The following is an 11,994-nucleotide window of genomic DNA, read 5'->3' on the forward strand; positions in this document are numbered from 1 at the left end:
GCCAATTGGTTCCAACCGGAATTGCACGTGTCTGTGGAAACATTGAAACCAAAATCATTCGCGTAGATACAAACAAACCTGCCACTTTGCCTTGCCAATTCTAAACGCGGGACTATATACCATGCGGTATATTACGAAGCGAAAGTTACCGCAACGAAGTTGATAAGCGTTGATACTGCATCTTACAGCATGGTTTAATAGCTACTAATTTTATTATCACAACACTCTAATGATAAGTTGGCACAAACATTACCTACCGGAATACAAACAAGTCTTATATTTCTCGTAGCGAATAAGAGGCTCATTCATTGTTACACGGTAATGGTGGGGCAAACACTCTCTATAGTGACCGTGCGACGTGTACGTGCCTCGTCGTAAATCACGCTTTTACTCTTAAATGAAAAAAAATTCTTCTAATGGCAGGAACTAATTATTCGCAACTATTACCTAGGGTTGAAAAGCAAGGTCAATCGTATTCCTTTCTCTACCCATTTTATTCATCTAAATTTATCGCCACTTTGATTCACGACGAACGATATAGATTTATTGATTCGATCCTTGAATATCGAATTAAATGTTGCAAATTTATAACCGCAGTGGCTTGATTTTCCTTGATTTATATGTCGGAGAGGGTCTATATTCGAGTGTTATTATAATTTAATTTACTTTTATAGCGCAATGCTGGGATAAAAAATTGAAATTTTGTTTTTTTCTATTTCGCATATGGAAGTGCAGTCGATGTTTGGTGGAAGAAAGAAAACTTGATTTCTTCATTACTGGAATATACATGAAGTTACATGAGCAACGAAAGATTTAACAAAGCGTAGCGACAGTTTATTCGGTTTTTAAAAGTAGCTTTATTGCTTTGCGCGATGCTTATCTCGGTGCTAATCATCCTTTAGGCCAGACAGCCATCGAGTCAGCGCAATGAATGATTATTCGAGTAGCCACTTCGCAGTCGTAAAACCCAGCAACGAAATTAATTTGCAACAATAATCCACGGCAATTAGCGCGCTTTTCATCCATGAATCCCTTCAACGGACGGTCCTTCCTTCTTTTTAATTGCATGCCACTTGCAGTCGTAAAAAAGGGCAGCGAAAAGTGCAACTCAAATTATAGGCAGCTCTATGGCAAAAAATCTGCAAATGGTGCAAATCTAAAATCCTACGAATAGAGCAATAGCTAAATAATTGTTAACAAACCATCATTATTATTTTAAAGCACTTGGCAAATTATTTCCAAGGTAGGAGCCCATATACGTACATAAGTAAAACTAATTTATTTCAGTTCAGAAATTGCCACGTTGGAATGTTCGCAAATTTTTCGCTATTAGGGTGAAATACCGAGAGAATTCACATTTATTTCTATGAAAGGGGCTAAGAAACGCGGTGATATGGAAATTGGAGCCTCGCTGCTGGCAAACCGTGGTTTAATTTATTTTCGCTTATTTTAGCACACCTCGCGCACCGTGCTGCTGATTGGTGGACAACTGTGTGCGTGCGAGTGTAGAAGCGAAAAGTGAAGTATGTACCTAAAGAGTCATAGCGAAATGTACTTCCGCTTGGGATTCCTTTCCTCCTTCGACCCTGTTTTTCGATCTCTTATCGTCGAATTCCTACATAAATAGCAATGGGGTTGATTATGCTAAAAAATAATGGCCTCTTATATATTTCAGTAATTCTCATACAATATATATATATATATGCAATATGACAAAGTTTTTGCCTCTTTTTAATCGTGCTCTAATCCAATTTAACTTTCACTTCTTTTTTGCACGTGGGCGTGGCAGTCACTGAGTAATCATTCGTCCTACTCCTCTTTTCCAGACTTTTCGTTCTTCATGGAATTATAAATACTTTACATTGCAGAGGTGTATACGTTAATAATTTCTGTTGGCATCTTTTCTCAAATGTACAAATCCTACCCCCACCACACGTTATAATAGACGGACTCGTGTAACATTGCCTATCGATAAGGTGCGTTTATTGAGAATAATATCAGAATTTTTAATTAACAGAAGTAAAAAAAAAATGAAATATTATAGGAAAGCGAGCATGCGAATCGTGGCTTGATTTACGAGACAGCTAATTGGTTTAAAGAAAAACCCTTAAAGAAAAGGGTCACGAGCTTCAAGGGTTAAATCTTTGGATATCGCGAGTCGTTGCCGGGTCACTGCACGCATGTGTGTATGTGTGTGCAAAGAATTCTAATCGAAAGCCAAAAGGAAAAGGATCTGCGTGTGGCAGCCAGCTGGCCGAACAATAGTTTGCATATTCATCAATTCGTCGCTTATCGCTCCAATTTTATCACACGGTGTGCTTAATTTACTTCAGATTCCTAATTAGCGTTAATGGGTTAATTCTGAAACTGTTCCGCCGTCAAACTCGCGATCCATGACGAAGTGGACGCGCATACATATAAACGCATGTATTGCACGTAGCCACTAGCTTGCAAATGCTCATCTCTCGCTTGCCACTGATTTTTTTCTCAAATCACTGATTAACGTTTGTATTGTAAATTAAATCTTCGATTTATGATTTTTTTTATCATGAAATGATGCATGGTCCATGAACCAAAGTAAATAAGGTATAAGTAATAACATAGTCTTGAAATATAGCAATTGTTATATGAATTTTCAAGAATTTTTCAATATTTTACACATTTGTTAAATCTACCAATGTCTTGATGTAATATTTACAATACAATTAAAATCATAAACCTTACAGTCCGAACTCAATAAACTCAACAAATATACTCTGTAATATTAAAAAAAATTTGCTAAAGTGTCACTCGCAAAACTTCCGCAATTTCTTATTTCCGTACCCCGATTATAAAATTATTGGCAATGCTCTGATGGAAACGCATGCCAGAGGAACGTTAGTCAAGTTTAACGAATAAAAAGAAACGTCAGTGAAAACATAATTCGATAATTCGTATGCGAAACCGATAAAGAGACTGTGCATGCAATAGGAATAACCGATCGTTATTAATCAAGTTTATTAAGTCTGTTTCTCATTAATGCGTGGGATATTATTGTTGTGCCATAGGGGTGGATTTGTTTAGTTTCTGGTTGCTGCAATAACTAATCCGAGGAACGAGAGCAATTACGACGTATTCAAATTTTTCCTATCGGTTGAACCCTACACACACACACACAAACACACATGCACAAAACGTATATAAACACAGAGAGTAGCAGAGACGGGTTAACAGATCCAGACTGTGCATAGGTGTGTATTCTTATGCTACGTGACTGACGGTGAAATAACGTGCAGTCAACTGCACCAGCGTAGATCTGCCAGATATACGATTATACTCACGGCAGCGCAAACTCTTGTGAAATTCACCGACACGTGATATTTATTATTAAACCGACATGTCCCATTGTGTGCATGTATACGTGCTACCGGCTGCCTCTATGTATTCTAGCGATTCTTCGCTCGCACACATACACGGACTTATAATTCCCGACGATAATCGCAAAGACTCTATACTTGGCGGGTAATCGCTCTGTACTCGGTCGGCCAGTAAAACTTTTTCATTGTATATACCGAGCTTTACTTATCGGAGCTTGTGTCGCAAAGCAGCCACATTAAGAGCAAAAGATTAGCCCTTTCTGATAAGCGGCTACACACTTCGAAAGGGGCTACCTTTTCCCGCCACTATTCAACGTTATATGGGCCCTTATCAAGCAGATTACCAACGCATATCATCTCTCGTAATTAGCGTGCTCTCGCGGGATACCTTTCGATCTCTGCAGCATCGCTCTGTCTTAATATGCTCATTTTTTGCAAAAATTTTTTTCTCCTACTCGTACGATTTATTATATACAGTGCTTCCTCGCTGCACTCTATTTTCTTCGAGATATTTCACTCGAGGTAAGCGTAGACGCGTGAAATTCTCGAGAAGTGTATCGGTTAGTGTGAAAGTGTGGAGTTACGCGCGAGCAACACTTTGCCCCTCAGTCTCGGCTTACATCTCCTTTCTTCCATCTCACTATATATATATATATATGTATGCGCTTTTCATTGTTTTTTTTTCTCCTCCAGTTTCCTCCTTTTCCCTCGGATCCATCTCCATTCTCAGATTGTGTATAATAACAGAGGAAATTTCTACGAATTTTTTAAAGGCTACAATTTTTGCTAATTAATCGCCTGGAAATGTAATGTTGTATTATATTAGTTACGCGTCGTTATGAATGGTGTTTGCCAAGGAAAAATAGAAAATTCCAGCATCCTCTTCGTGTTGCTAGTTAATCGAGTCGTCTATTCGAACCATGCACACACGCATATCAATACTCTTGTTAGTATTAAGTTACGACCGCGCCTACCGATTACTCTTAGGGACAATTATTTTTCCATCGACCGGAAATCAGCAACAAGACGATTCTGTGGAAAAAATTCAATAGAGAAATTTCTTCTTTCGGGATTATAATTTTAAAGGAGAATTTTATGGGATGAAAACGAAAAGCAACGAGTAATGAATCGAGGGCAGGGAGTACGAGAGTGATAAAGAAGAAATTGAATGAATGAAAAAAAGGGATTAATGAAAATGCAGCAGGCAGAGGCTTGAATAAATTAGGCACTGCTTTCGATGACATTTGTCAACAAACTTTCACGATTACTCACAATTGTACGATGAATTATATCTACGTATTTCCTTTTTTAATATACATACGTATATTATATTGGGCAGCTGATAATTTATTCCGGTCAGGATCACCAACACGCTGGATATTATTTATCGTGGCACGTACCTACCTCGTCGAGGAACGATTTCACACTGTCGTTTTAAATCAGCACGGTCCGGATAAACATATCTTTCCAGCACACTAAAATCCACGGTGAATAAATCGATTTTTTAATTCCAAACCGTAAAATCTACGAGTCCGCTCTCTTATTTTCAATTTCTTTACACCCAAGAGACGTACAAAGAGTTTTTCTTCCTTTTACAGCGTTATTATAACGAGGAAGTCGTTAAATTTTCATATTTTCTCGAGCGATGGCCAAAGAGGATCTAAGATCGTTAAGTTAGAATCTGTTATTTCATTAATTTCCATATAATTAACCAAGTATATTAGAGGTAATACGTACCTCGTACATACTGCCATCACTAGAGGTTTGTAAAAATTGGAGTATAACGAGTGGATTGATAGCACGTAACAATTAATTATGTATCAAATATCGAGGTCCATTGGTCTAATTATATAACTACTATATATATACATATGGGTATTTGAGAAAGTTGGTGGGGCAAGTGACAGTATATAGGCAGACTGTCAAGTGGGCGATGGAAACAGGTCTACCTCATGCACATGCACCACCACCTGTCTCACCGAGCAACAGCAAAGAAAATTCATTAATATCGAAAATATTGGAGATTGGAGAACACGTATGTATAAGAATAACTAACTCTTACATATCTGTTCTCATCGACGCCCATTGTGCAGTAAACTAACGCGTAGTCTGCGTTCGGGGGGATGCAGGGAGAAAATATCGATGTACTTGGGAAGGTAGAATACACTCTATATAGCACAGCGATGCATTGGTACGTTGCTTGGTATCCCACTACTTGGTGAAGCAGCGTATCATTATCCCGCCCAGTGGCTAGCTCCGAAGATTATACGTCTGTAAGTTCGGCTTAAGCTGTGCGCAGCTAACTCAAATTTAACCAAGATCCCACCGTGTCGAATGAATTCGATTAGGCATTAAGATCTCATCGATCACCTCTCTCTCTCTCTCTTTCTCCACCCACCCCCCCCCCCCTCCCCCTTTTCCACCCTTGCAGTATCGTTCAAAGCCAAGCATACAACCTGTGCGTTACAAAGAATTAATCGAAGAGGATATTTAAACGCAAAATCATGATCCGCAAGGAACATAAAAATATCGAAGCAAGTTCGAAGGGAGCTTTGCGGGCCCAAGCGATTTTCAAGGTTTTTTTATGGTGAGAATCAGACGCGAAAGAATTTGATAGGTCAAGATGAAGGCTGCTGTTAGAGGAAGCAACGTGGTCGTTGCATCCCCTCATCGGTGCACGGCGGCCGTTGCGATTCCGTCGAATTTGCATTTCGAGAACGCGAAATTGGGCGGTGCGAGTATAGATCTAATGCTCGCAGGGCGTAGCACCGTGGCGTGTAAACACAGGGTAGCCCAAGAGGATCCAATCCTTTTTCGATGGATCCTGTTTTACGCCGCTTCTGCTCTTCATCCTCGGCGATTCGGTGTGTACAAAACTGTCAGCTACTTATTATCCATTACGATTCCTTATTGTCGCTCGTTGCCAGTACAGTCTTGACCAGAGAACATGCCCTCCGGTCATCCTCCTCTTCGGCCTCCACCGTACCCTAATTCTCGTCTACCCAAATTCACCCTATCATAACGTTCTTTTAGCATCCACGTTTCCTCTGCGATCACTCGGATATAATAAATCCCTTGTAGAGATAAAAAAAGATCGAGAGAGAGAGAGAGAGAGAAATGATAGAGAAGATTGTTTTCAAAATTTTACTTAAGCTTAATATCATCCCCTTAAACTATTTTTCATAGAAAAACTTATTTGATTATCGCTGAACCGCCTGTTGAAAATTACAAGGTATTATTTTGAAAATCATCATATTTTTATAGCAGCAGTCGCTTTGAACCTTCCGAGTTTTATCACAGTCGTGGCGTAACTTAGTCTCATTTTCGCTACAACTTCGAGCGTGTGGCAATAATTGTTTTGGAATGAAAAACTTGACTAACGTAAGCCCTCTATATATACTATATATATAAAGGTCGATCCCGGGGGTTTGGGCTCGTTCAGTATTTTACGCGTTCTCTCTCCTCTTTTTTCTTCTCATTTGACGAAGGTCGATAATTAGCCCCGTTCCGTAGCAATTTAGTCATTTATTCGTTACATGGAGTAGACATTGGCGAATGACATTGAGGCGGTGGTGCTCGATCCTCTCTCGTAGCATGTACTTCCGGTGCCAAGAGGCGGGTACCTCATTGTCATTACATCACCAGAGGCTGTCATTTGGTTTTTCAAGCATCCGTTCTTCTCACCGTGGGGATAGTGGGTTTGATCATCATAATTACACGCGTTCCGTTTCAAAAAAGAACGGACGCTTTCTCACAGCTGTCCATCCGTGTCCCTTTTCCTAGGAGGTGATGCGGTCCCAATAGAATCCTCCCGATTGACACCAAAACATAGTCTCCTTTCCCATTGATCCGAGAAACACTCCACTTTTCTCCAAAAGAATGAATCTTTTATATTAAATCTCCGATATATATATAACACTGTTCCGTTGTTTCCGAAAATATATTACGCATTGTTGGGACTATTGAAAGGTCGTGGTAAAGGATTTGTCATGTCGACGAACGGAGTAAAAGAGGGGGAGGTGGTGGGGAGTAGAAGGGGTAGGGTCCGGTTAAAGTGGCGATGGGCCTTCCGTTGGGGGGTGGGTGAGGCGGTCCGCTCCGGGAAGCGTCCGCTCGCAGTCTGCACGGTCTCTACGGTTACGGCACCGTGAATAGAGCCATAATGAAGTGAAACGTGCGGAGAATTTATGCCGCAGGAACGGACCGCTCGTAGAAATTTGTTCCTTCGGGCTACGGAGAGGATCATCCGGTAAGCACCGCGGCACTCTTCCAGCAAACGACCTTTTTTCCACCAACCAGAAACCCACTTACTCCCCCACCCCCTTCTCTTCCCGCCTTCTCAATTATTTTAAACAAACAAACAGCGTGGATTGTTTATTACGGTTAAACGAGACCCCAGAGATTTGTTCGCAATTGGCGGGGCGCCGGCCCTGGGATCGCCTGGCAATGATACATCTCTCTCGGTTTTGGCCGCTCAGTTGGGGACTCGAACAGATCGCCACGGCTCTATGTGTTTAACTATTCAATAATTCATTCCACCATTCATCACTGGCCGAGCGTTAAATTTATCTTATTTTTATGTATTGGCTGATCCTCTTCCACCTCGCCACCATGTATCAACCACTTGTTAGCTGCGATTTGTTTGGCGCGCGCGGCATCCGGTACCACTCTTTACCGATTTGTCCAAACCGATGCGTTCCTCGTCCTCCCTTTCGCGAGGTATTCTCCTAATGAGGTCGTTCACTCTTCGGAGCAATAGACATGATGAGAGCAATATTGTGGATTTTCTAGGGTTTTTTGCCACTCGTGGTATTCGGTGGGCTACTCGCTTTACCGATTGACTCGAATCAATGAGTTTCTCATCCTCGATTTCGTGTATTATACTCTTAACAAGGTCAATCACCTTCGAGCACTAGATATCTTGAAATCGATATATTGTCTTCTTTAGGATTCTTTTGGCACGTGTAACATCCGGTACCATATTTTTTGTAGATCAACCTAAATCTATATAGTTCGTCATATATAGTTACAGTTTTATTAATCATACATTTTATAGAAGAGAGTGATCCGCACTTGTTTTATTTATATCAATTCTAGACAATAGATGGATATTATAGATATTCTAGGAATTTTTAATAGCACAATTAAAATTATTACGTTTGCTTGGTCCTCGATGAAATGACTGAAATTTTCTTAACAAGGTCTTCCTATCGTTATATCACATACAAGTGATTTTTATTAAAGATCAATGGGTTAGCAGGATTAAAGAGGAGGATAGTTTTACTAAAATTAGGAGCTATCCTTAGGGGTCAACGTTTGCTTGATGGACGTAGACCGTCGTCCTGTAGGGCTTTCTCGGGCTGATTAGTTCTTAAGTGATTGCCGCGTACCCTTATGGGCTTATAACGCGTGTTTATAGCTTTGTAATGAACCTGCTGTTGAAACCTTTGGCCCATTCGATCAGCAAGGGTCCGTACAACCGGGGCAAGCAATGATTTTCGATAACCAATATCCTTTATTAGCTTTGTAAAATTTACCAAATGTCTGCTCCTGATTAAATCTTTTACAAATTACATTTATTATCCAACTCTTACATACCTTCCAAGAAATTTATCCAAGGCCATAAACGACAGTTTGAAATCTGCAGAATCATCAAGATCGGAATAACCGATCGAGAAATCTCATCGACTGTGCAATGAATTTAGGTCTTTATTGGTTCTTAAAAACGCAGTTTGGGATTCCGGGATGCACGAGGGACGAAGGAGCGGGAGGAAGCGCGGGAATAATTGGAGAACCACTGGTAAATCTACGAGTTACTAGGACTTACTCGAGTTGGATATTCAGGACTCGTTGTAATTTTATATTAAACGAGAAATTTATTGTTATATATAAAATGGGATACGTGCTTTGCCCCGTTGAATAAGGGCTGGAGTGACGTATAAAGGGGTGTGGGGTGGGAGAGGGGGGGATGAGGTCTGACAGTCGAAGGAGAAGAAGAAGAGGTGGTTGACTGAGAAAGAGAGACTGACCGAAGTATAATCAGGTTTCGACTGAGTCCGCGGCCGCGGGTAATAACAGTAATCCCTCCCTTCGCCGGTAATTTGGCTGTTCGCTCAAAAACTCCAAATTATAGAAGCTGCTGTCATTAGGCCATGGCAGGCGCTCTCTGTGCATCGCGAGCCCACCCTTTTTCCCCGAAACCGTTCAGAATTTTGTTTGGGGAAACTCGACAGCTCCCTTCCTCTTTCTTGCACGGCGACTCATTAAACGGGTACACGCATCACTCGTCCTTGTCATTTCGTCATTCGAACCGGATCGTTTACAGGATGGATTGCATATACCGAGCGCCACCTAAGCTTCGGAAGCTCGACACTTTAGTCGCACCCCCACCAATATATGTATATTCGATCCTGTCGAATCTACATCACATGCTTTATCTCTGTTTACTTTTTTTCATTATTTAATTATTTTAAGAGACTCGTACTTTTGCCTTATTCTTTTTTGTTTATGAAAGTAACGCAATTTTTATCTGGTTTATTTAGTGAAATGATTACGGTTGAGGATTTTCCACCAGCTTCCTATACGTTTGGGAGCTTTCAGTATTTTACAATAAAAAAAAAACTGCAGCCTATCCGGCGCACGCTAGATTGTCGCGAAAGGATTAAAGGCTTACCCGATTGGCGCAGATTGCCTTAATTTCTCAAACGCGAGAAAACGATATCAAGCCAGTCGCGGACCGTGCGGCTGAAAGCACGGAAATAAATACCCGTCGAGTTTTTTCTACGCACGATTAACACTGCCAAGCTACACGAGTGAGACTCTAGAGTTATTTTCTAAAAAGTCTCCAGTTCCAATCCTTGTAATGCTTATATATATATATACAGGTCTATTAAAAATATTCGAAATTGCGCAATCAGGGTATTTACTATATCAATTGGAATATCGCGTATATATAATTTGTTATTATTATTATTATTATCCGGACGTTAGTAGTCGAGCAAGTATTATTACGATAAAAATGGTAATTTGATTAGAGAGCTGGACAATGCATAACTGCCCGGTGAAGTAAACTTGTGTTTGCATCAGGGTCATCCTTGACAGAAATGGTAAGCTTCCTCTTCGAGGCAATTTGCGTAAGATATATGTTTAAGACAAAAGAAGAAATCTCTGGAATTTGCACGATCACTTAGCAACGGAATTAGATTTTCAACGTCCGTACATTGGGTCGTTGAGAGGAAGATCAATGAAGGGTCGGACAGCGATAATGATTGTATTACAGGGACTACGAACCTTTTGCCATTGCGACGTCGCCGTTTGGTAGCATAGACGGTCCCGAGTTGACTCATGGCAACGGGGTTGTTGGGTCCCGACGCCGTAGTCGGGGCCGGTAACGGCGCCGAAGTGGGTGTCATCGCGGTGTCAACGACGTGGACCTGGGAGGTGGTCAGTGCAAATGTCGATCCCGAAGGGTAGCATGACGCCGTCACGTAATCCGTGGACGCGAGGGACGCGATGTAAGCTGGTCCACAGATTGCACCCCCGCCTCCACCTCCGGCACTAGCACCGGCTGCTCCACCTTCACCACCCTCGGCAACAACACCGGCACCACCACCTCCACCTCCGACACTTCCGCTCCCGGTGGCTCCGTCTTCCCCGGCGATGCCGCCACCGCTAACACCGATACCACCAACCGCAACAGCAGCAGCACCACCGACACCGATGACACTCCCGACCACCCCCAGCCCCGCCGAGGCGGTCCTGTCCAGCGCGTACACCGTGCAGACCGTGACGCCCCTTGCCTCTACCAACGCTGCTACGTCATGCTCCACCAGAGGCCACCCGGCGCTCCACCGAGAGGCCTCTCACTCTCTTGTCCTTCGACCTCCAAACACTCGCCCCCTCTGTCCCTCTCTTCTCTCTTCCCCTCTCCTCCTCCTCCTCCTCAACTCGACAATTTCATCGGTGCAACTCGTCACTCTCGCCCGACTCGATCACAAGCACTGTAACAATCCTCCTCCGACAGATACATTCCACTGCTACCTGCTGACGTTCATCAAACTTCCATCGCACCACATCACACTCGTTCTCACTCCAACCACAAATCTTCCACTTTCAACGAATCTCCCTCTTCCTCCCCACTCTATCTATTTATCTCTGTCAGTGTGGTATCCCCCTCTCCCCGCGCGATCCACTGCAAAAAATACACCAGGCCTGCAGCTGTGACGCGTGCACTCTTACGTCGTGTGTCCTTGAGAAAGTTACCAGTCGAGATCGGTAGCAACCCTCCCCCGGATGACGTAAGCGGAGACTCTTTCGTTGAGTCCGATCGATGCACTTTGACAGTCCTCGCGCTTCTTTGTAAATCGCACTGGTGGTCGTTGGTTTCGCTCGGGGTTGAGAAGAGGGTAGTTTTTGGAGAGTGCAGGTAGCGCGAGGGCCGCACGGGGACACGCACGGTGTGCTCGCCTCGTAGAAGCGTGTCGTGTACTGGCGGGGAGAAGTCGAGGGAGCATAGATCGCGCGCTCGGCGAGCGGACGTGGAGGTGGAAGTCGGTGGTGGTGGTCGCGAGGAGGAGTGGATCTGGACAAAACGCGTGAGGTTAGCAGCAAGGACCTTCCCCTACCCTTCGTCGGTACC

The 11,994-nt window shown here is 42.7% G+C and overlaps 1 protein-coding gene across 2 annotated transcripts in view; it reads right to left on the reverse strand.

The window, feature by feature from the left end:
• LOC136773998 (aryl hydrocarbon receptor protein 1-like) overlaps positions 1 to 11,159 on the reverse strand; it is an 82,527-nt gene extending 71,368 nt beyond the window's left edge. Inside the window, exon 1 of one of the 2 annotated variants that reach the window (XM_066728009.1) lies at positions 10,647 to 11,159. In XM_066728009.1, the coding sequence (XP_066584106.1) occupies positions 10,647 to 10,768 (122 nt within the window). In that variant the 5' untranslated portion in view covers positions 10,769 to 11,159. The remainder of the gene's footprint in view (positions 1 to 10,646) is intronic. The other variant, XM_066728010.1, reaches the window with a different exon arrangement.
• Positions 11,160 to 11,994: the final 835 nt, after the last annotated feature.

Source organism: Prorops nasuta, unplaced genomic scaffold (genome assembly GCF_024137725.1).
Source record: "Prorops nasuta isolate Cenicafe-Biocafe unplaced genomic scaffold, Cenicafe_Pnas_1.2 PNAS00006, whole genome shotgun sequence".
In the NCBI taxonomy this organism is placed as follows: Eukaryota; Metazoa; Arthropoda; class Insecta; order Hymenoptera; family Bethylidae; genus Prorops; species Prorops nasuta.